At 40.3% G+C, this 26,050-nt stretch overlaps 1 protein-coding gene across 5 annotated transcripts in view; it reads left to right on the forward strand.

The window, feature by feature from the left end:
- Positions 1-26,050, forward strand: part of clcn2c (chloride channel 2c) — a 159,475-nt gene that overhangs the window by 127,961 nt on the left and 5,464 nt on the right. For 2 of the 5 annotated variants that reach the window (XM_051396517.1, XM_051396519.1), the window contains 8 exons: positions 1,121-1,311; positions 3,809-3,920; positions 5,393-5,463; positions 5,988-6,062; positions 8,348-8,380; positions 17,841-17,879; positions 19,043-19,147; positions 23,822-23,908. In XM_051396517.1, the coding sequence (XP_051252477.1) occupies positions 1,121-1,311; positions 3,809-3,920; positions 5,393-5,463; positions 5,988-6,062; positions 8,348-8,380; positions 17,841-17,879; positions 19,043-19,147; positions 23,822-23,908 (713 nt within the window). The remainder of the gene's footprint in view (positions 1-1,120; positions 1,312-3,808; positions 3,921-5,392; positions 5,464-5,987; positions 6,063-8,347; positions 8,381-17,840; positions 17,880-19,042; positions 19,148-23,821; positions 23,909-26,050) is intronic. The other 3 variants (XM_051396518.1, XM_051396521.1, XM_051396522.1) reach the window with 2 other exon arrangements.

Here is a 26,050-nt window from a genome sequence, read left to right on the forward strand (position 1 = left end):
TCACTACCTTTTGGTTCATTGTTTTCCATCCCACAACTCCCTTATTAACGACATTGTCTCCGGCAACAGCAGGTAGCTGTTACAAGATATTTCTCTCTGGAGTTGGTGGAGACCAAAGTAGGGCCTATGTGGCCAGAAACATGACACCATATTTATGCTGATGACATCTCTGTGTCTGGTGGATGTTAGCTTAAGAACTTTATAACCTCATAGTTCATAGTCAGTGTTTACAGCTTGTTCTGCTGGGCATAAAATAACTCACGGTGCAGCTTTAACCCTGAGATAAAGTTTTCAGTTATTCAGGAAGACATTAAAGGCTTCACTTCTTCACAAAAACTGCCTATACAGTATTATTAAACCTATTAAATCTTTTAGACCAGTCATCGACATTAATCAGATATTTGAAGGATGGAACCTTACTTGAAAGAACTTATTCCTTGAATGACAACTTTAATGCCCCCTAAGCTGTAGCTTAAATAATACTTTACTGTCCTAAGTCCCCACCAAACAGTGTGTAAACAACAAGAGATGGAAAAATCTGTTTTTTACAGTAGTGCGTGTGAATACAGTGTGTTGTGCTGATCACTGTGTCTGGTGTGATATTGATGTTTGTGTTCGATGTTGCTGATGCTGTTAGACTGAGCCTCCCTTCCAGTCTGTACCAAAAACAAATTCCAGCGACCTTGGTGGCTCACTCATTAAAGTGATTGATTGATTGACAAACTTGACAGGGCACAGCTTGCTGATGGCGCTGCACTTGCCGCCTCACTAAAGTGCGAATTTGGTATTCCAACACTGTCTCAATTATGCAATCGTGCAGGAACAATTAGCTGCGGCATTTAACCAAATACATAATCAGCACGTACTGTCACAATGGCAATTACTTAAAGCAAGCAAGCTGCCACCCACACACACACACACTAGTTAATACACATTCACTGCATTCTGGGCTCTTGTTATGTAACTCAGATGAGCTCTCTGCAGTGCTGCAACATGTGTTTGGAATCTCCTGCAGTCTGCTCACTCTTCCCTCCAAAAACAAGTTTTACTGTCTCTTCTCATCCATTCTTCTCTTGCTCCATCCTCACCTCCTTGCTCTGAACTGTGTCTCCTCTCTCAGAGTCCATGATCCTCTTGGGTTCCATCGAGCGCGCCCAGCTCCAGTCGCTGCTCTCCCAGCAGCTCGGTCGCCCCAGACGGCTGGAGTACATCAGGGAACGAGCCCTCGCCGAGAAAAAACGGATGTCGGTCGTGTCAAACCCAGGCAGTGAGGACGGCAGCCAGCGGGTCAGCCAGGAGGTCCGCTTCCAGGTCAGAGGTCACTGCGAATAGAGAGAGGAGATGTCTGGAAACACCTTGGGCATTATTATCTGTGTAAACATTACTTATAGTGCAAAATGGCTGATAGCTGGAGGTTTGTTAGCCCAGAAAAGTTTGGAAATTTGTTTGAAATCATCTGGAAATGATATTTCTGCTTTTCTTTCTTTTAAATGGCAAAGAAAAATAGAGCTGCAGAGTTAGCTTGTGCAGTAAAGTCACAATAACTATAATAAATAATTAAACAAGGAAAGATACACCTCCTACATAAACATATGTCACCATTGATTGGCAAGTGAGACAGTATAAAAAGCATTCTCCAGATGCTTAGTCCATCAAAGGAAACATGGATGTAGTGTGATGTGGATATACTAAAACAAGACTAAGAGTCTACAGCCATGTTAGCTGTGAGGCTAAAACCCAGCTGGACTCTTTGTGGGATCCTCTACTAGAAGAGCACATCCAGTATTAGTTTAGCTGAACTTCTAATTTTTTTTACATTGAGAAACATCAAAAAAGTAAAATAGAAGATAATTTTTTGCAAGACAAACATTTCAGGGTCTGTTTCATTTATCTGTTGCGCTTGAAGAGATATGACGGATGACGGATGGTGATATTCATACAGTGGTTGTGTGTTTGTGTGTGTGTGTGTGTGTGTGTGTGACAGTTGGGTAGTTTAGTGCACTGGTACCACTGGTGGTTTGCAGAGGAATCGCTGAAAAACTTTAAAATAAATTAACTGTCAAAAAATATATATTTTAAATTATAGTACTTAAACTGTGAGATTACTGAAATGGAATTTTAAAAAATGTATTTATTTCAATATGAGTCTGCGACATAGTCATGGTCGTGCACATTGCAACATAGACAAACTGAAATGTGACAATAAGATAGTGAAAGTAAAATGATGGCTCCAAACAAGAACTACTGGAAAGAGAAGTTCATATCAGGATTGCCTATTTTGCACCAAATTAGCTCTGGTTCTTGAACCGTTTCTGTCCAGGATTCAACTACAGTCAACAATAAATGCATGAACTGTATGTAGCTGAGTATGGTCGGCCTACGGTGCTGTATTTTAACATCTGTTGTAATGGTGATACGTGGAGAGCATAATATTTAGTTTTTAAGCCATCCATAGCAGTAATAAGGAGATTATATACATTTTGACGTGTGTGTAGGTGTGTGTGTGTGTGTGTGTGTGTGTGTGTGTAAGACAAAGACAGGGAAGGGAAATAGGCAACCGTGGTTTAAGGCAGATGTCTAAATTGGTTCCAGGTCCTGCACTGTAGTGCTCAAAATGTCGATTTATCTCTTTTTCCTGTCTTCATTTCACTTTCATCAGCTTGCAGTGAGTGGCTGAGTAGAACGCCCTCAGGCATGGATGTGGGGGTGGAAGGAAGGAGTGTGTGTGTGTGTGTGTGTGTGTGTGTGTGTGTGTGTGTGTGTGTGTGTGTGTGTGTGTGTGTGTGTGTGTGACACACACATGCTTTTTTTCCCACGTTCATTTCTCTGTCTTCATATCTTATTGCCCTCTTTTTTCCCACTTTCTCCATCCCTTCCACTGCTGCTTTCATCAGTGCTTTTAAATGGTTTCCTACGGCCACATAAGAGTTACCGTATCGCTAAATTCTGATATGTATTCCACATGGTTTGACTAAGGGTTTTTAAATGCTGACAAATCTTTTTATTTTTGACCTCCTGATAGCTGATTGATTTTTATGATGCTAGCCGTTTTTTGTTTTTATCATGGTGGAGAATCCTCTGAAACAGTATTTATACCGACCTTTACTGTCAACCCCTGCCTTGAAGCAAGAACAAGGATGCTTTGGTGTGTTAACATTGCAGGCCCACGCAGCACTGTTCAAGAAAACACTTGTATAATGGCATGGGAGAATTATTACAGAAACTCCAGCTGGCTAATGTCCAGTCCAATATTAAACTAAAAGACTATATCAGCCCAGTATATCATATTGTTGGATTTACAAATGGGCAACAGCTGAATTTCGAACTAGTTTCACACAAACATTTGATCTGTGGAATATTTTATGTTTAAAACCAGAATGTTCTCCCACTTCAGACAGTCATTAACATAACTCTGCAAAAATATTTTTTAGGTCATGGAAATGCCAGCATGGAAAGTCATTGAATTCATTTAATTTTACATCAAGGCCAACATGAGAATCAGTGTTTCAGCTTCCAACTCCTGCTGGTTTCTTTTCATTTGGGGGTTTTTCTTTTCCACTGTTCCCCCCCCCCCCCTTTGATTTTCCTCCATCTCATCACCCCGAAGAAGTACCGTACTTGCATTTGTATAATGAGTCCGCAGAAAGAGGGGTTGATCTCTTAAGTAGGATTGGGGTTCAGCAGTTTTGAGTGCTGTGTCTTATCTTTTTGTCTGTGTGTGTGTGTGTGTGTGTGTGTGTGTGTGTGTGTGTGTGTGTGTGTGTGTGTGTGTGTGTGTGTGTGTGTGTGTGTGTGTGTGTGTGTGTAGATCTCTACTGAGGAGTCAACCTTCAGCCCCGTTCGTCCAGTTCCTCAGAAGCCCCTCAAACCTGCACTAAAGAGATCCTCTGTGGTGGAGCGACCCACCGAGATCCCCACCAGTAAGAAACACACACTGACCCGCACGTACACATACAAGAGTGTTTCCGAACATTTGACAGATGAGGAAATCAAAAAGGAAAAGAATAGGAGTTTTAATAGATCCGGAAGGAGTGTCAGTAATGACCTCTCTGTCTCTAAACTCACATAACACTAATAACACCTCTTAATCTTCCCCTGTCTTTTGCCCTCTCTCTCTCCCTCTCTCTAGGATGATGAAAAAAATATTTTATTGTAGACCAAAAAAATATTTTTGCCTATCTACTTATTCTGAACACTGTCAATCTGTCAAATTCAAATTTGTGTAATTTTGTGTGATTCAGTAATAACTAATAATTCAACGATAATAAGAAGAACCATGATGTGTAATTAAAGTGCAGTATCATAAAAGCAGGTCATACAAGGTTTACAACATGAATGTGAATGTCTGAGCCAAATTTCATGGCAGTCCATCTAATTGTTGAGACATTTCACTATAAAGCAAGAATGTCAACCCCATGGGTGACGCTAGAGGAAAGATCAGGGGATCAGTGTCATAGTAGAAGAGGAGTCAGATTGTGAGGAAGCGCAGTACAGTTTCATGTGTTGTTGCACTGTTTTCCTCCTGCTCTGACAGGTTTTGCTGTATGGCAATGTCAGATTTCTTTCTCCAGGTAAATACAGAATTTTGTGTGTCAGACTCTTGGTATGTGAGCTTTCTTTTAGTGAAGAACTGTGTCTTTCTTCAGGCTGCAGTGTAGCAGGCGGTGTAGACCGGTCTACCTCTGTTAGTTGTCAGAAGAGACAGAGTCTGTTTTCTCTGGTTTGTTATGTTTGTGTCCAGCGGTCTCAATGGCCAGGCTCTGGTTAGTTTGTGTCTTTTTTTTCAGTTTCTGGTCGCTGTCTGTTCAGTCCTCAATATGATTGAAGTTTACATCATCTTTGGCTATTATTCGGTCAGCCCACACCATGTGGAGTTGTCCTGGGGTTATGAACTGATCAGCCTGTAATGTAGGGTCCCCCATAACATGAACTGTGTAAGGCTTTGGTTCTAGGTTGTTTTTCCGTTTCCTCTATATTTTACAAACCGGGTAATATCAGGCATACACCATTAAAAATGCAAAGGTAGGACCAGCTCATTATTATATGTTGATTGGTAGATCTAGCTTTTTTATTTTAAAGTAAAGTTATCGTTTTAGCGCTGACAGCTAATTCTGCACTGTGAGCCAACTGAGAGATATCCTTCTTGAGATAGTGAACATTTTCCACCCATTCATTTTATGGTTTCTGGGGGCCAGTAAAAACCTGTTTAGATTTCCTTGAAAAAAAGATCTTGTTCTTTTACAGATGATGCCACAGTTGTTGTGTAATGCTTTTTTAGATGGGGCAAGTAGGATAAGGTCTGCAAACAGAAGGCACATAATTAGAATATCTAACAGACGGAGAACAATGATATCTGATTGTTTCACTGAATCTCTCTCTGTCTCCCTTTCAGGTCCACATGATAATTCGGGCATTGCTTTAAAGAACCTGTTCTGTGCCAGTCCAGACGCGGAGGGCCTGGAGGTGAGACAGCCCTGTCCTCGAATACACCCAACAACAACACACACACACCACACACACACACACACACACACACACACACACACACACAGTGGCTCCCATCCTGTCATTCACACGTTCTGTACACCCACACAGTCCTATGCTATCTCTCACATACAGTCCTTCACGCTCTACAGTACAGTACCTCCCACACAAACAGACAAACACATATACAGAACACACACACACACACACACACACACACACACACACACACACACACACACACACACACACACAGTATCTCAGTCTACCTCAATATAAAATATTAAAGCTTGCATCCTGCAAGGCTTTAAGGAAAATCTCTTCACTCCTGCACCACTCTGCTAATGGTTTGTTTCACATAAATAAGTCTCCAATTAATTTTTTTCCCCCAGACGTTTGGTCACGTCAAAGTGGCGTTGAAAGGAAGTTGGGTTTTTTTTGCAAAGTCAACTGACATTGAGGTTGTTGTTAATGTTGTGTGCTTGTCTCTGGTTGCCCGGAAGAAAAACAACAACGTGGAGAGCCCCACGTCTCCTGAGCTCAGGAGGCCATCCAAACGTGTCCGGATATCCGTCGTGGTAAGAGCCACCGATAGGGGCTACCCAAATGCCCGGAATCCGCCCGGCAACAGGTTCATCAGCCAATCAACCGATCAGTCACCCCCCGCCATTCCATTCCAGGGCTAATCCCAAATGCCGATGGACTGTGATCTGGGCCAGGCTCAGCCAAAGCCCGTCTGTGTCATCGTGCCAAACAGTGTTGAACACCCTCCTCCTTGTACATCCTGTAACCCCGCCTTCTGACCTGCTTCTAGTTGCTTAGATAGGCTAAAGCTAGGATCCATTCAGCTTAACCTGTTTTCATTGGTCTAATGGTCAGTTGAGGTTATAGAGAACACTTGACAACTGAAATACCACTACTCCGATCAATTTTAATTTAGTTTCCGATAAGAGATGAGTGTACCAACACATACTTCACAGTATTTTAAGCCTGTTGGATGTAGTAAAGGAAGTGTTTAAAAGGTTAATGATAAAACTACAAACTTCTGCTTGACCAACCTTAGACTTACGTAAAACATAACATAACACAATATGATACGCAGTTATGGTGACCCAAGTGTTCAAATTGTAGTAGAGTAGAATACAGGTAATTTAACACCCCCTAAAAATCTTCTTCGTCCAGTGTTTTAATTTCTCAGCTTGATGCAGTGATGTAAAAGTATACTTCAGGACACTGTGACATCACAATTTGATCTGGCTACAGGCAACAAAGCAATAAACAAAAAACACTCTTCTGCACCTTGTGCTGGGTGTGATCACTGGTGAAACAGATTTTTAACCTTTTTCAGCCTGGTGCTATTCTTTTATAAATCAATAATGATGGCATGATGAAATAACTATTCATATGGATATATAAATATATGATGTTACCATGAAATTGTGAAAAATATTTTAAATTTTTTTTAAAACTAAGCTAATTTTTACTCAATGTTATATCATCCTATTCATTTTCATTATGATATAAAGGATAAAAAATAATTTAATGAAGGCCACTTTTATATAATATATATTTATATTTTATAAAAATCACAAAATATGCTCAAATGTTTTTATTTCACAATGTTTTCTTTCTGTTATAATTTCACAGCATCACCTTTCCCAATGTCCATTATATTTCATGTTAAACTCATGAAATAAAGTGCTGTTGTGAAATAAGAACAGACTTAAAAAAAAAGACATTTTGAAATCAGCCTTCAGTAAACTGTAACTGTGAAAATGAACCTTTAAACCGTATTTGATTATTTCACAATTTCAGGATTTCATTATATATTGTATTTATTCATATGGTTATATATTTCATAATGTCTTGTTTGGTTATTGATTTAATTAACATTTTTTCCACTGTTTTCAATGAAAACTTTGCATGTCAGTGTCCTTTATTTAGTACAGCCCTTTAATATTTTTAAACTTTTTTTAACTGTTATTTACGAGTCATTGTACACTCAGTTTATCTGTTCTTACACACCAAAGTACATCAGAGAGTCTTATTAAATGTAGCTTCTCTCAGACCTGAGCATGGCCTGTAAAATTATGGCCAAATTACTGTCATTTTAAAATCAAGACGTGGTTGAGTTGTGGTCAAGTGGTCTACAAGGACGAGGCTGTTTAACCGAGCATGCTGTGCTGTCCATCATCAACTGTGTCACCCGAGGTGTCCAATCAGTGACTGCCTCACAGGGAAGGCTTTACCTTGTGCCTGGAGTGACCCAAAATCCCATCGCATTTGTCGTAATTGATTAAGGAAACTGTGGTATTCAATGTGTTTAATGTGATAAGGGGGGGTAAAATCGCGTTGGGGCGAGTGCATGCAGCGTTAAATATCCGCATAGGAGCATCATATCTCTTCATTAGGAACAGGCAGGTATTTGAATGACAACTTTCTAGCAGCAGCTCGGATGAAATGATGATGCATGAGAAGGCCTGGTAGGTATTGGAAAATATCACCCCAAACTGGGATGTAGCCTGCTGTCCAATTACCAGCGACCACATACGCTCCAGCAGCGATGCATGTCAATCAATGAAACAAGTGTCTGATAATGAATTGAGAAAAATGATTCCACGATACAAGAACGTCCAGCGTTGCATGACAAATTATCAGACCACAACTTCTGAAAATCAAACACAGTTAAGCATTACATAATCACGCACTCAGACAAAATACATTCACACATTTGATCTTTGTCCATTTATTATCATCAGTGATTTATTTATAATCTAGCTCTCCTTATTTCTTTAAATTAAGTTCACAAATCATCATGAGTTTGTTTTTCACTCATCACATATAATGTCATTCCATTCACTAGGAGCCACCACCCAGCTTTAAGAGTTTCTCTGGGGTGAGCATGTTATTCACATTTCTTCTCAACATTTCACATAACTATTTCAGTCCAGTATTAAGATGCAGGGACAATGTAAAAGTTGCTTACTAACGCACACAGTGGATCTTAAAGTCCTAGCTGTTCAATGTCACCACACATTTTCTACTGATTCAGTGCCACTTACCCATCCACACATTACATATGTTTTCTAACTACCATTTTAGCCTTGCATTGTTACCATATTTAATTACCAGGATCTTTTTGCCTTCTGTGTTTATTCACCCCAAACAACTAATGCACCAACTGCATTAGACATTAGACATAGCTACCTACGTATGCACAGACCGGGTGTGTTGAATTTGGCTCTGTGAGTTCACGTAATGGTTCAAACTTAACTTAACAGGAAGTTGTTTCTGTTACTTTCCACCAGTCTCTCTCATTTTGCTTTTTACCTCCTCTTTAGGATAAGCCCGAATTTTTTTGAAACATGAAACATTTTCAGCTTTTGATGATGCGTTTTTGCCTTTGTTCATACGGCCTACGGCCAATTGGTGTCTGTTTGTGCCCACTCATGTCCAGCAGTGGGGAGTAGTGATAGCTCAACTGTATTTCCCAGTAGCAGTCAGGTAGTTTAGATACTTTCAAAACCATGCTATCAAGCTATTTATTCCACTAAGAAGCAGGGTTCTCTGACAAATAATTCACTTGTTTTATTAATTTGTTAATAATGATGCTTTGTTGATTAACTTATGCAACAGTAGATGTTCCTTGTTCATGTGACATAGCTTTCATTGTGTTTTCTATTGTTTTTAGTGGAGCTTACTACAGTGTGGTGTTGTTGTAGCTTAGCTCCTTCCATTGATTACTAGCTTGTAGTTTCACTAGCTATACATTTAAAATACAGTAGCTTCCCCAACACTGCCCACTTTTTTTCAAAGACTCTATGATGTGGGCGCACGGCATCTACATTTTCTCAGCGTTCAATCTGAATGCACATTATTTAGCGCTGACTGTGGCTCCGGAGGTAGAGTCCAATAATCAGAAGGTTCGATTCCCAACTCTTACCGCTGCCTGTCCTTGTCCAAGTGTCCTGTAGCAAGATACTGAGCCCCAACCTGCTCCCGATGCTGTGTCAACGGTGTGTGAGGGTGTGTGAATGGATGAATGTGACATGTAGTGTAAAACACTCTGAGGGATTGACTAAGACTAGAAAGTGCAGTCCATTTAACAGACAGCACATTATGTGTCTTTTTATACAGATTGCATTCAATTGATTGGCGAACTTCATAGTGGTTTTCAGGGAGACATTTTCGAAAAAGTCTAAAAGCCAGGTAATTCTTAGATAGTGATCTCAAAAAGCTACTACCCAGTGTGATGGGCGACCTTCATTGATTTATCTATCAAGGCTTAGTTGCTAGGACTGAATGTTAACCACAGACCTTAATGAAAATATTTATTCGTCCCCAACATCACTTATATATTTATATAATATCCTATAATATAATACAAGAACACACTATTCCTCCTCCTGATCAGTCATTAGTTTGTCAGTGTAACTCTATTAGCACCATTAATAATTTAATTTATTATTGAGGAACTTAAGGAGCTCCATTAGTTTTACTTGTCAGTGACAATTATTGAAGTCTGTCACATTTTCAATCATTCAAAGCACTGAGTGGTGCTAGATCATTCTTCATCTATCGCTCCAAGGCGTATGTGTAAACTCATGGTATCCAGCTGATAAATTGCAGTATGAAGTCTTAATTTTGTTGATAAGTCAGGAAAAACACTGACAAGATTGTGTTCTCAAGTCACCCACTGCTCCCATCAAATCCGTTCAGTGGATTTGAAAGGTCTATCAACCCCAGCACCATATGCAGCATCGTTTTTCTGTTACTTTCTGCAATGACCAGTCTTGCTCGTGAAATACCACAAAAAACTGCCCCAGAATTCAGCACTTTGCTTCCTTAACACAATCCATGCTGCACAATTACACAGCAGAAGTCAGACTCGCCTTGAGGAACTCAATGAAAAGTACAAAATTAGTAACAGAGGAGGCGCGCTGGGAGTGTTTCTTTCATTTGGTGGCGTAAAATGTGAACCCTCAGGCGTGTATTTCACACCATGACAACACAGTGCTCGGGCTGAGTTGTGTGGCAGCAAAAGACCACGGCGACTGTATTAAACCGGAGGAACTTTACTTTGAGGTGAATGACGAAACACATTTCTTCAACTGTAGTAATGAAAAAGATTAATCAAAACAAAATGTGCTACTTTCACACATTTACAGCGGGAGTGCTGCTCATTACATGGTCCGTCTGTTTTTGAGTCAATGTCTGTGCAAGAACACAGCATGTTTGCACTCAGTTAAAAATCTCATTGATTCTTACATTAAAGGTCAGAATTTTAAAAAACTTTCAAAAGCCATAACTGTTACACTCCAGTTTCCATTTGAATGGGATTCTAATGGGATAAAGCATGTTTAAAGCATTATTGATTCACCACTGCATGCCGCATTATTCCTGAGAAAGGGCATGTTTTATTAAGCCCTATTAGTCAGTAGGTACAGTACAGTGGGGGTTCTGGGACACCCAAGAGTCCTTTGGGGGGTTTCTTGACACCCCTAGCAAAATAAAGCCCTATTGGCAAAGGACTGATATTACATGGGGAGTGGACATCATGTATTTGTAACAATTGTAGAGATTATTTGATCCCTCAGTTCTTAAATCCACTATTATCTGTTAGTAGGAACTGCGCCACAAATTAGCAAACATATTTCAACAATCAGAGTTTATCTGATATTGACCATCATCTCATAATTTAATTTTAACAGGGATTTCTTGTTTTTTGTTTTCTGCAACTTTCCTTTCTTTGTATATGTATATAAGCTGTAGAAATGTTGCATATACTTTAACTGAAATTATTTTCAAGGTAAATACAGTAGTAGTAACTGGCTTTGTTTCACTTTCATATTTATTTGATACTACACATAGTAACACTTTGAAATACCCATATACCATATTGGAGATGTAGATAACTGCATGAAACTGGTCACAGTCACACACTGGTTCATTAATCATCTACTCACATTTTTATTTTTTTAAATTAAGCATGTTCTGAACAAATCTATCTCGTAAAGTAGTTGACATGAAAGCTGTTATAACAAGTTTTCTAACCCTAGGTTTAATTTCAGCACTTGTATCCCCTGCATATATTGTATTGTATTGTATTACTTTATTAATCCCACAACGGTACTTGTACTGGTACTTTTTATCCCTGAGTAAACAGTCAATCAAGATAAGCCTCAATAGAAACCTTTTATTTTCTTGTGTTTCTGTAACAGACAAAATATGGCACAGTCCTAATTAAGGCATTACTAACTAACCTCAGGGGACACTTTTGTTTAAGGCTATGAAATATACCCCTATTAATTTTGTGTCTATGCCCTACCGTTATATTTTTAGCATTCACTGGTGGTCACCAGTCAAGTTTCCAATGGCCCTTATCTGCCACTGCTGGTCGTAATTTAATAAAGTACAGTGATTTGTTAAGTGCACCCATGAGGAGCATATTGTATGGTCAGTGCTGAGACAGATGGTACATTATTAGTGCAGTGAATTTTTGGATGTGTTAAGTGGGCCTAGAAGCATGTTAGTCATGATTGCCTTGCAGTGAGCTAATTAGTAATGAACCCCTGTAGCACTTGTGTGTGTGCATTTACAGTACACTAAGCCCGCGGGCTTGTTTCCCCTGTCATCAGGAGTTATTATTAACGTTCAACAGTGTATAAGTGCACGTGGCAGAGTGCGAGGCTGATAACAGCGTTGCTATGAATCCGCTGAGGCCCATGTGGGCCCAAGCAGGGATATGGACAATCAATTTTTTTCTCCTAAGACTTCTGAGTTACACCCCCGCGGTGGAAGAGAAATCAAGTTATTACTTCTGCCCTCCCTTTCTTTCAGCTCCACTCTCGCAGTTCTTTGTTCCTGTATCTGGTTTAATCTCTGCTTCATGCGCTTTGTCCATCTTCACGACTTTTCCAAAGCCCTCCTCCCCTTTTTGTATCTCTGTCATCTGTCCACCTCCCCTCTCCAATCCCTTCCTCTCCGTCCATCTAGTGCTGTGAAATATTGATGGGGGGTAAATGACAGCAGTAGTCTGTTTCAGAGAAATGATGCCGCCCAGCCTCCCAGTCTCTCCTGGCTGTTTTTCTCATTATTTTCCCCCCACTCTTGCGTCTTCGTAATGCCTCCATGCTTTATTTATGATGGCTCGTGGGCTCAGTTTTTTGGCACCTCGGCTCTCCCTCTTTATTTCTTTGAGGTTTTTTCTTTTCTTTTGTTTCTTTAGATCATTTGGGAATATGCGTCATTCTTTCTTTCTTACTTACATGGCAATACAACGCGCAAACACACACATGATGCAAGAGAGAAAGGACAAGTTGCATTAAAGCGTGGTAGAGGAATAGTGTCCTCCTTGCTAGTTGCCTTAACAATGTTGCATGTGTGTAATGAGCCCTCTTTCTCAGCTTCCCTACCTAAATTTGATTCTGAGTGGCTGTTTTGCTCTTCACACTCCACTGCGTCAGTATTACCTACTGTGGAGAGAGAGAGAGAGAGAGAGATAGAAAAAAACAACCACAAGTGAAGAAACTGTTGGAAATCTTTTTTTTTTGTTGTTGTTGTTGTTGAGTAAATATGCATATTGTCAGTTGTCCACTTTTGACAGTTATCAAAGAAAATGATAAATAAGTGTCAGAACAGCAGATCTTCCAGCCATTTACAGCTTCAAATGGCTGCGTTTTGTAAAGGATGTACAGATGGATGTAAAAGAAGCAATAATTATGAAAAATAAACTGCAGAATTTCACAATCACTGGTGATGCAGGGAGATAATGAGCTAAGTTGTTGTGACATCTGGAGCCTCCAACTGTCGAGGCCAATTACACACATTTCAGTGTTGCTGGCATCCAGCTGCACAAAAGTTAGGGATATTCTGTTATAAATGGCTAATTTGCAGTTTAGAGGTAAGTGCAGTGTCTTTCTTTCCATTGTTTGGAATGCGGATCAAATATGTCATAGTGTCATCAGCATAAAAATGGAATAGAACTTAACCTAGTTGTAGGATAGTGTTTACTAAGTGGAGATCAACACGTCACTTAATTAAATCAGATTTCACCACACAAACTAGTTGCTACGATTAGTTGTTGCTCAATATTCAATTCTACTAACTAGTTCAAAGGCAATAGATACGTGACAATTGATCTAAATTCTGTTTAATAATGATGTAAGTCAAATTACAGAACGTAATGTCAATCATTTTTGCCAAATGCCAAATTAGGTTAGCATAATCAGAATTTTCTTTTTTAAATATCGCTTAGCTCCTAAAACTTATTTTTGAAAATTACATTACAGCTTGTGGTGCTGCTGTGAGTGTCAGCTTACATAGTCGATTGTTTCCTAGCAACTAATTTACACATCAGTCTTTACAAGTTTTTACCAACTAAGAGCTTCCTCAAATTGTAATGGTGGACCCAGATTCATTAAAGGCCCAGTGTGTAACATTCATGAGAATTTTTTGGCAGAAATGGAATATAGTTTGCAACTATGTTTTCATTAGTGTATAATCACCTGAAAGAGAATTAGACACCTCAGGTTGCGTTCCACAGAGGCCGCCATTTTGAACCACAGTTCAGTAGCCCAGAACGGACTAACCAGACTGGTTTTCTAGATGGGATAGATCGATCGATTCAGGTTCTCAGTGTTGATGTGGAAGAGATTCCAATTTCAAGAACCATATAGTAAGAAAGGGAAATTTTAACATAGGCCGTTCATTATTAAAATCATTAGGGTAAAGTGTTAGCACTTTCAGAATAGGTTCAATGAAAGCAAGTTATAAGTTGTAAAACAAAGACACTGACTCCATTAAAACTGTCCTTCAGGTATCTGATAGGAAGAATATTCAGGGGACAGGATGAAGTTTTCATTTCCTGAATAATTTCAGACAACAGAGAGATAGAGATACACAGGAGAGAGGGTGAATTTATCTAGAGAAGATGAGTGTGACATACTGACTGTAATTTGTTTTGTTGGTGAATTGATTTGTTGCTCAATATCAGATACTTTCAGGGTGAATAATTTGTTGCAGCTTCAGTGGAAGGACATACAATATTAAAAAGAAGTTTGGGCTTTTGGTGGTTTTCACTCAGATAAACTCATGTTCCTAAGGTGAAGCCAGTAATCTTGGGTTTGTTTTTATCAGAGATTAAGGGTGGTCACTACCACAGCGCGATGGATCGTTAAGATTAACTACCCACCATTTCACAACTTTTCCTAAAGCTGTTGCGACTGCATCACAGCACTGACACCACTGTAGTTTGGACAAAGTCATTAATGATGTTATTTGACAATTGTGTTAAAGTCTCTGAATCTAATCAGATACACGGATAAGGCAATAATAACATTTGAAAGCGACGAGCAAAGAGAGCATCAGCAGCAAGGAAATCAGCAGTTAATTGCCCGCACATTAGTGATAAATAATTATTGTTGCAGTGTTTCCCTATTGCACCATTCACTGTGTGGTACAGGCAGCAGTTGGAGAAACAAAACACATCAGTATGTTGGGCAAAATGCTAATGATGCTGATGTCATCTTCAGGGACTCCACCCACATCTAGACAGGCTGCATTCAATAAGAGTCTCATCAATAATAGTTTGTCACTAATTATTATTATATAATTATTATGTTTGTGTTTGAGATCATCGGTTTTTACATTTTACAAGAATCAGAATCAGAATCAGATTTATTGCCAGGTAGGTTTTTACACATACGAAATATACAAATGCGTATAACATGTGCATCACGTGATGAATTCACATGCTTATCTGTTTGTATCACCCATTGCCTTGTGGAGTACCATTTTGAAGCCTCAAATTTGGCATTATGGCCGTCGCCATGTTGGTTTTTGCATCCAGCGGCAGTGGCGTAGTACAAGGTAATTTTGACTCATCTGTAGCACGAAACAATCACACAATTTTTTCGTATTACAAATAATCAGTACTCAACAATATTTCGGAAAAGATTTTAGGCAAGAAATAGACAACACAGTATTTGCTACATGGAAAAAGGCTTGAAACTAACGATTGAGACCATAAACTCATTAGTAACCTGGTTACTGAGGTAACAAATTAAGTGGTAAGTAGAGCCCTTACTCCATAAGACTCAATATTATCAGGCTTATTTTTTGCAGCCACTGAAAGATCACGGAACCTGGTCCGAAACACATAGTTGCACATAGGACTTTTAAAAGAATATTGATACAAGCCTCTCAAGGTTCAGTGATCTATATTTGTTGTTGATGTACCAGTCCTGCTGTCATCAGCACTCGCACTTGCAAAAAGAAATCCTACCAGTATGCTGTGTGTAGGTGTGTGTGTTTGCGTTTAAACTTGACTAACATTTTTTAGGGTGGTAGGGTAGAATTTCCTACATAAAATCCAAACTCTCTGCATGGCTGTTGGCTAGCACTAGGGGTCATTAACAAAATGTTTTGTTTTTTGTGTGATTTGGATGAACCAACCCTTTGAACCAGCGGCAGAGTTTGGATTTAGATTAGAAGACGATGATGGTAAGCCTTCCCTTCAGTAAAAATTGGAAGTAAATAAAATAAAGCTTTGCCACGACCCGTTCTATCTACTGTAGGCTGAATAAAGAAAAACTCATAGAACTCTCTTCATTATATAATTTAGCTGACTACATAATCCTACAGTGTGTGTGTGTGTGTGTGTGTGTGTGTGTGTGTGTGTGTGTGTGTGTGTGTGTGTGTGTGTGTGTGTGTGTGTTTGTGTGTGTGTGTGTGTGTGTGTGTGTGTTCGCTTCTGACCTTTTCTTGGATGGTTGCCACTGATTGGGTGATCGGGTCACTGGATGGAAGCAAAGATGGATCTCTGCCGGGGGAAGGAGGGAGGGAGAAAGGAAGAGCGGCGGACCTTTCTAATCTTTGTCTGGTCACAGAAACAGCGTAGCAAGCAATACAGCTTCATCGGCCTATTGTCAGCACTCTGGAGACTCTCTGCTTCTCACATGCCTCTGCACACACACACACACACATAAATTCACATGCTCATTCAAATCTCCTTTGAATATGCCCACACAGTTCCTCTGATTTCACTGTCAGTTGCATGTGGACTGACAAAGTTTACTCTACCACTTCCCATTCACGCACACACACACACACACACACACACACACACACAGGCACACTTCTGCCTAACTCATGTATCCAGGAGCAGAGATTTGCTCTCTTAATAGAGCAGCTAATCTCTCTGAAAGCACCTATTTTACATGCACAGCCTAACCTCTCTCTGTGTGTCTCAAAAACCACCTTCCTCTGCAAACACACACACACACACCAAAGTGATTTGATCTCCTCCTTTCTTTAGTTTACATTTTACCCCTGGAACAACAGTGTGTCTCGGCGACATTCAGTGTGCCCTTGTGACAAGCAGAATGATCAGTGAGACAGCAGAGATAAAGTGCTGTAGGTGTGTGTGTTTGTTTTGTCTCATCAACTCTAGGCACGTCTGGCCTCTGCTTGCATAGTGCTACAGTAGGGCACCTCTTTCTACCCCGCGGCAACAGTTGCTAGGGTTACCGACAGGTCGGCCACCGCAGCAATGAGGATAAATGAGCTCAGGGCTCCCATCAGCCCCTGGGTCACACTCACTCTACTTTTCTGTCTCTCTCTAACACACACACACCCACACACACATATGTTCTCCTGCATTCAGTCCTGAGAAAGTAAATACCTGTACAGAAGCACACGACTAAACACTTTCAAATCGTATTTCACAGTCCATCACACACACACACACACACAGGGCTGCATACACACCCTGCGGGAACGTTCTCACACACACAGTTGTGTATTTCCATCACCCAGTATTCTCAGTGTTTCCCTGCAAAGCTCAGGGTTGCTAGTTTGACTCCAGCTTGTCAAACAGTATCGCTCACGTCGGCCTGTCAGTTATGAGCCGTGAGCACTGAGCGAGCCGCAGATCCATCATTATAATGATCATCTGCTCTGACATCTCATACATCACATCCCCCGCACTCATTAAATGTACTGTAGTCGCTCCTTTAGTCACTCATTCCATTTCTGTCCATCTGTCTCAAGACGGCTGCACTGTGTAACACTTATGATGTGCGGCATGGGTGATTATGTGTTTTCAATATGTCATTTTACCTTCTGTGCACAGATGTAGTGCTGGGGGCGTAGTTGAAAAGTACAAACAAATGTTTATTGAGATAATAACCAACTGGACTCCATTGTTTATCCACCATTTGCTTGCTCCTCCATCACTGATTGTGTGTTTGTGTTGTATATATCATATTGGTTTCTTCATTTCACTGTGTTTAGTGTGCACACAGAATATCTTTGTGTTGTATACTGACTGCTCTCCTGTCGCTTCTTGTCTGCAGGATGACGGAGATGTGGAGGATGACATGACTATTAGAGAGGTAAGACAGATTTTCAAACAACAGATACACACACACACACACACACACACACACACACACACACACACCTCACAACCAATGAGAGGACAGCGAAGGATCACAAGCTATCAGAGACAAGGGTGTTAGTCCGTAAGCCAATCAGAAAACAGTTACAGTTATAGAGCAGCTTAATGTTCATCTGAACTGCTACAAGTGGTGATACTGTCATATACCAGTACAGTAACATGGATAAGTCGTTCTCCAACTTTTTTCATTCATTTTGAAATATATTTTTAGCCAAGTACCCTCTGATCAGAGCAACAAGGTCCAATTCCTTGTTGGTTTTGTTTGACAATCAGAAACAATAGAATATGACCCGCCTTATCCTTTATATCAGCTATCACACAGATGAGAGTCTTGGTATGCAGTATGTGTTCAAAAACCTATATTTGTCTAACTTTATGACATCACACCATGACAGACCTGGCTTTTTAGATTCCTCAATATCCCCAGACGGGCCGATTACCCTGGAGTCTTATATTTTTGGATATGACATCATTCATAATTCATCCATCAACAGCACCTCTCATTTCCTCTCTGTCAGCCACACATTCCTCACACTTTCTTCCTCTGTGCGCTCTTTTTTTTCTCTCTGAATCACTCATCGTTCACCTCTCATACGTCTGCCATGTCATCGCTTCTCCCTTCCTTGTTCGCCATTCACCTTCCTTGTCCATCGTTGTAGGTCTCGTATGATTTATAGAGTCATTCAGTGCGGCACCCGGTCCATTGATTGTCTATCAGAGGGTGGTGATTTTTCAGGAGGTGCTATGGGATGATTTGATGCCTTTTCCTTCTGATTAGTGACTGACACCAGACATAAAGACATCGTCTGTTAACAGCATCTATTACACACGCTGTCACTCCAAGTTTTATAGTCAGACATTCCAAAAAATAAATGTTTGACCAACAAAGACAGGCTAGAACGCTGAAAGTATTGAAGATTAAAGTCAAGTCAGTGTCCCTTCCGGTGTAGCTGGATGTGATCCAGTTTGTTTGATTACCTCTTTATTAATTAATATTACACTTTCTACAAAGGCACTTTTGTACCGCCTCTTGTTAGCAGTTCCTCAGTGATGTTTATCTCTCATCCCCAACTCTCTCCTCCTCTGTGTGTTTTACAGATTGCAGAGTGGGAGGAGATGCAGCTTGATGAGCAGGTCAACTTCAACAACTGCAAGATCGACCCCGCCCCGTTCCAGCTGGTGGAGCGCACGTCGCTGCATAAGGTCTGATTGTGTGTCTCTTATACTGGAGCACAAATGTGTATCCTTGCTACTAGGTGTGTCACTTTAGGACTGTTTTTCAGTTTATCTAAACTGATAAAAAAAAAGACAAATACCTGTGAATTTTTAGTGATTCCTAGTGCACAACAATGGCTTTCGATTATGGGAAGTGCAACTGCACTTATAAGAAGAGTGAAAATATTAGTCCTCTGCTATGATATACTCATGCTAGATATGAATGAGTACTCCAAAATTTAAATAACTAAAAGGCAGCAGTAAACAGAAAAGTTTTAAGATCCAAAAGAACTTATAGTTGCAGCCAGACCTTTAGTTTTCTGGAAGTTTGTTGGTTATTGCTATTTGATTCACAGAGAGAGAACTGGAGTGATGTGTTCCACTTTCTTGTATTCCTTGGAGAAATGTACACTCAGTGCAGCTCCCTGATCAACTTTTTAGAGACAGCATCGTTATACCAGTCAGGCCTTCTAAAGATGAAAACGCATTTCTAAATCCTGATTGTACAAACACTTATTCTGTGATTTTATTGGAAAAAAGAACAGAGAATGGAGCCTTGGGGAACTCCGTGTCATTTTCTACTCAGATGTGTAATTCCTGAACGACATAAAGTAGACACCTATACTTCAAAGAGGATTTATGTGATCACAGTTACTTTACTGAAAGTGAACAATTAAGTTATTTTAAGTTTATACAGAGGTCAAACAGCTTATTGACACACATTTTTTAGACCTTTTCATTTACTTTGGACATACAGTTTTCAAGAATTGATCACGCTGTTGGACTGCCAGACTGCTTTGAAAGTAGGAAGACACAATATTTTCAGGTTTCAGGTGTAAACTGTCATGCACTGTACCCAGATTATTTTAATGTTAGAACGTTGTTTTTAAAAATAAGTCTAATGCATCAATGCATATGTTACATATTCATATAACTAAAAATCCAGGAACATTCAATAGTGCTAGCTATTGGGTGGTAAAAGTTCAACCAAAGATACTATGACTGAGAACTTCATTAATAACAGGCTCCCCTTTCCATATCAGAAGATATTTCCCCTCCCAATGGAAAAGTTTTCTTACACTAAAGACTTTATGTCATATCAGTGTTGGTGTGAGGCCATCTTGACTACCTCAACACAAACTTGGAAAGTGAACTGCTACCAGTTCCAATCCTCCGGATACGCCTGGTGCTCCTGTGGTGTGTAGTGACATTGAAGGAGCATGCAAACAACCCAAAAGAACGCATACACGCACTCAAGCCAAATCTTCCCCTACTGAGTGAAGGAGAAAGTGAAAGTGCAGTGTGAAGAAAGGAGCTTCAGCTCTTCAGTGCTCGTGTTGATTTAGTTTTCTTACTGCAGCACACCCTGAAAGAGGCTCTGTCTCCAACACACACACACACACACACACACACACACACACACACACACACACACACCGTATTTCCTACCAAGCATACACACACAAACGCATAGTGACTCTTTCTGGCTTGTCTGTGGCTGTGGCGGCACCTTATGTTCTCCATTCATAATGCTCTCTCTCTCTCTCTCTCTCTCTCTCTCTCTCTCTCTCTCTCTCTCTCTCTCTCACTCTCACTCATATTCTCTGGGCACTGTGTGAATACTCTTTAAACATTTAAGAGAGGGATCCTGCACCAATCCATCTCACTCCCCTCCCTCCACTGCACTCTGCCAAAAGCCAATACCACGCACAATCTCCTTCAGCATATTAAACACCACCCGCCACCACTGTCGCTGCTGCTGTATGCAGGCGTGTGTGTGTGTGTGTGTGTGTGTGTGTGTGTGTGTGGTGACAGACAGAGAGAGTGAGAGAGAGAGAGAGAGAGAGAGAGAGAGAGAGAGAGAGAGAGGTATTTTCTCTACATCTTGCCCTGGTCTTTTGCTCAGCCTCTCTATATATTGGCATACCATTTATCCCATGCTGTTTACTGTTGTTGTGCTTCTGTGTTTGTCTGCAGGCCCTTTTTGTAACGGACAAATCTGTTTTTTTGAGCATTTACATGACAATATGTTTCTGCAGTCATGGTGGTCTGGGTTTTGGCCCAGGGCCACTGTCAGTTAATTTGGGGAAGACGAATCAAAGCAAAGCACACTTCCGTCATTTTCATCAAAGAAAAGACCTCTTGAAGCTATCGCATATATTATGTACAAAATAAATGTTAAAAGATGGGTCCACCTAAATTACAAAAAAAACATTCAGCTGGGTGACAAGATAAAGTGAAACCAAATGTGTGGTGTTGGTCCACTAAGAGCCTCCAGAATAGCCGCTGCCAGAACCAGCAATGCAAGTCTGAAAGGTGGCGTCCCACCAAATCTCGCGAGAATCACAAATTGCTTTACGGCGCGACGTCACATACATCAGCGACATAAGAAGCAGCCTCAATGGAAGACACTAGCAGGCATTCACTCAGACATTACCTGGTCAGTAGACATCTCCGGAGTCTATCTTTGCCTGTTCGATATCCGACGCTTCCATCCTACTGAACATGTACCGGTATACAGGGGGGAGGGGATCAGGCCGTGAGTGCAGAGACCCAGAGCCATATATAGAGACGGCTCTGGTGAGTGGTATTTACGACAGTTAACGTTAAATACAAGTACTCCGCAGCGACTCTAGGGGTAGCTGTTTGACAAAACCGGAAAACTGCATAGTATGCCTTTAAACATCACTATGACAACCACACACAGAATCAAACCTATAAAGGTGCAGTTTCTGTCACAATATAATAATTACCTTAAACATACCATATTGGAGATTATTTGTAGCATCTGGTACTGGCAGTGCTTCTCAAATTAAGACCACATTTCCCATAGTTCCCATTTTCCTTTAATGATTAAAGAGGATTAGCGGGGAGCCGGGCTTCCAGGTTGTGTTTGTTTGGAGTCTCTAACATCTCACATTATGCTGTTCTGATGATCAACTGATTCTAAAATGCTATTTGCAGCACCTTTAATCAGTGAATTACTGTTTAAATAGATGTGAATGGGCTAAATTGGAGGTGAGCTGACTCTGTCCCCAGAGAAGCTACTATATCCTCCTGTGGGGAAACTCTTTGATAGATTACATTACGACTGGCCCTGGCCTAAAAACACTTAACAATCTTTTTCTTGGCACAGCTTCCGCTTGCTTGGCACAGTGGGATCAATTTCAGACCTCCCAAGTGCCCATTCTGGCTAAGCAGAAAGTCCCATTAAACACTAAAAAGGTCTTGAACAAAAAGTCCAGTAGGCATCAGTCCTGCAACCTGTCTGATCTGCCACTGAAGTTTTTGACCTCTTTTGCTTTTAGCTGTACGCAGCCACACTCCTCCATGGTAACTGTAGTAGTGGATATAAAATTAAATATAACTTTAATCATCCCTGTGGGGAAATTGAGTCATTGCATCAGAAAATACAGTACTAATAGGGCAAAGAGTATAAATACAGCAAAACAGGGTCATAGAAACATGCAAACCCAACAATATAAAAGTTGAAACAAAGAGAATAAAGACATGTATGACAGTAAGAGCACATAATGACAACGTCAGTATTCACAAAACATTTTACCACTGATATTTTTGTTATTTGGACTGCATAGAAATGAGTCATGTTGTTTAGAAGGCAAAATAAAAACAGTCTGACAATTGGCAGTCCTTCTCTGTAAGGAGGACATTACACCATCAGTATAAGCTGGCCTCAAAAAGTTTTTTAACAGAGAAACATTTGGGGATTTGCCAGTTAAAGGCCTTTAACTTAACTGACGTAAATTATTAAATTGACTTCAATACTATTATTAGAAATTGGTCTTGACATTTATACCCTTTTATACAAGAGACTTGGTGCGCTTCAACCTGCATTTGACCCCATTCATGAGACAGCTGTCACAGGTTAATGTGTGGTCATCACCATTAGAGACTCAAGTCTGCAAATGGCTGCAAGAGTTTTATTTGCGCTTAAGATCTGACTGTACTGGGACATTCAGGAAAACAAAGTCAGATGATCTTCATTGTCATGATAGGTTTAGGCAACAAAACTACTTGTTTATTAGATTTAGGAAAAGATTGGTGTTTGGGTTCAAATAAGTATGTTTTGTTATGTCAGTTTTGTTACGTATGTAAGTTGGTGATACCAGAGTGTCTTTTTGGGAACAGTGGGCCTTCGGAGCAATGCGTGTTGGTCCAAAAATATTTCCGACTATTGGGGTTTCGGAAAAATGGCATAGCACCAACTAAACAGCTAAATTAATAATGCAACATAAAATAAGTAGCATAAAATAAGTAGGTCATCTAGCTAATGTTAGCATAGTAAGCCATAGCCGCAGTAAAGCTGTATAGTCAAGGAGCTTTGGTTGTTTCTTCTCAATGTAAGCAGGTATTCAGCAATTCAGTTTCTATTTTAAAATGAGCATCTATACTCTGAATACTGAATGTCTCTGTGATATTTCCCAAAGTGATCGTTTCCCATTTAGTTGAACATTTGACTAGCTGAATGAACCCGTTGTGAATGAAGTTGTCAGTGTTGGAAAATTGAAGTCAGTGGGCCATTTCCCTAACTGAGCCTCATTTTCTACTTAAAGCAGGAACCCAGCACTGTATTGTCTGTGGTTTGTTACTGTTTCTATGTTTCACTAATTGTTTCCAACCACCTCTGTTGTTTTCCTACAGACCCACACCATCTTCTCCCTGCTGGGCCTCGACCACGCCTACGTCACCAGCATCGGACGCCTCATCGGGGTGGTTTCCCTCAAAGAGGTAAGAGTCTTATTGTACATATTTTGTGTTTAATGGTTTCATAACTCTTAATTCTAAACTCACGATCAATTTTTTGTCAATTTTTTTCACATTAAAAGTCATGACTGTCATTTATACAGGCAGCATATTCAGTGCTTTCATAACTGTAAAATCACTGTCATCATCAGGAGTGCTGTTACCGTTCTGTACACACACACACACACACACACACACATACGCACAAAGACATTTCAGCCAACATTAATGATTCCTCCTCCCTCTGCCTGTTATGTACTGTGACAGACAAAAGGCTGCTTAATATTGCTGTCTCTGTCTATTGTCTCTCTGTCTGTTCTCTGCCCCCCTCCCTCTCTTTCTATCTCCCCTGCCTCACAAACAACTGACAACCCCTCGCTCTTTGTGAATTGGCCAGGAAGTGGTGAGAGGATTGTTGCTAAGTGCAGCGCTGCTTGCCTGTCCCTGACATTTAGGCTTTTTTGTTCTGCGTTCCACCAGCAGACAAAAACCCAGCTAAGGCAGATAAAGCCCAGCCTCTCCCAGTCTGCCTGTCTGTCACACAGACACGCTGTTATATCACAGCCTCGCTGGTCCATATGGAAGAGAGGAATCACAGGGATGTTTGTGTGTGTGATTATAGTGCATTATTTCCACCCTACACTATTCTTTTCATGGCAGACACAGGATCTGTAGCACCCAAATCCTTCACCTTATCAGCCAAATGACAAACTTGGCCTGGCTAAACAGAAAATGTAATAATACTCTCTCACACAGAGAGCAGAGAGAGAATGGATGAAAGAGAGTGTAGAGAATGCAACACACATTCACACAGCTCCAGTGTTTAGGAAACTGAATATTGCTTTGTTTTTTGACTATTAAGATCATTATTTTTAGAGACCATATAAACTCAGTGTGTCCGGATTGTTAAAGATATAAGATGGTCATGTTTTCCTTTTTCTGTAGATAAAAATGCAAAGTAATTTTTATCGCAAGTTGATGATTTGTTCATTAACAGGTAGGATGGGCTGACGGGAGGTTAGGGTTATGGGTCTGGGTGTATTTTCAGCAGCACAGACTGAATGATCATAGAAATATTATAATAGGCAGCACTGTGTTTCTATGATCCTCTGGCTCTTCCTGCGACTATACCTTGCTACTTGTCACTTTCATTATGAAAGTGACATTACATTACAGAGTATATAGGCGACAGTATAGTATAGAATTAAATATTTATAGTTTAGAGAATATTATAGATCCATGACGAAACTGACAGAAGGACAGGTACGATGGAAAAAGGAGCAATTAGAAATCTGTCTGCTACTTCAGCACCACGGACAGCGCCATGGATCTATCAGTACATTTCAGAGCCATGGTCGGGGCCTTAGATTCTAACTTGGACAAACCTCAGTCAGATTAGGGATCAATGGCGGGGGGGGCAGGTTAACAAGGGGGATGGCATCTCCTCTCAAATCACCTACTGCATGTGCATTTTTCGCCTTTGGGAGACAAAAGAAGGAGGTTTGAATGTCAGTTGCTAAATGAACACTACATGTTTTGATTGAGAGTGTGTAAAAAGTACTTAGCAGGTAAACATGGATGTATAAACCGTTATCAGTGGATAAATGGTTAAAAGAGTTAGGTAAAGATAGTTAGCTAACATAGGTAGTCTCTGATCCCTGTCTTTATTTTCCTTTTAATTGGTATCAAATCAAATAATTCTTATCAGGAAATGGTCAAGAAATTATTTGGAATGAACAGACATAAAGTGAAGTGTTACCATTTGTTTTAGTTGAAGGTCCAAAATGTACATCTGAGAAAATATCTTGCTTATTTTTTAAATAGATATACATTTTCCGGTTTATGAAAATGTTTTTGATCCACATTTCTATCGTGTGTAGGTGGCACGGGGAGCCACAGAGATTAATAAATTTGTAGCCATTTCCACCTCTCCTTTCTTCTCTTATTCTGCAAAATTCAGCAAACAGTGGCAAAAGTCAGTCACTCTGCCCTCACTTTCCAGTGCGCACTGCCCTCTGACCATGAGCTTTCCCTCCATTACATTTTGGAAAAGAGATTCCAGTTCAAACTAGAAAATGGCTTGTGTGCCTGTGCATCAGCTTGTAAACTACTGACACGATCTTGCAC

This window comes from Dicentrarchus labrax, unplaced genomic scaffold (genome assembly GCF_905237075.1).
Source record: "Dicentrarchus labrax unplaced genomic scaffold, dlabrax2021, whole genome shotgun sequence".
Taxonomy (NCBI): Eukaryota; Metazoa; Chordata; class Actinopteri; family Moronidae; genus Dicentrarchus; species Dicentrarchus labrax.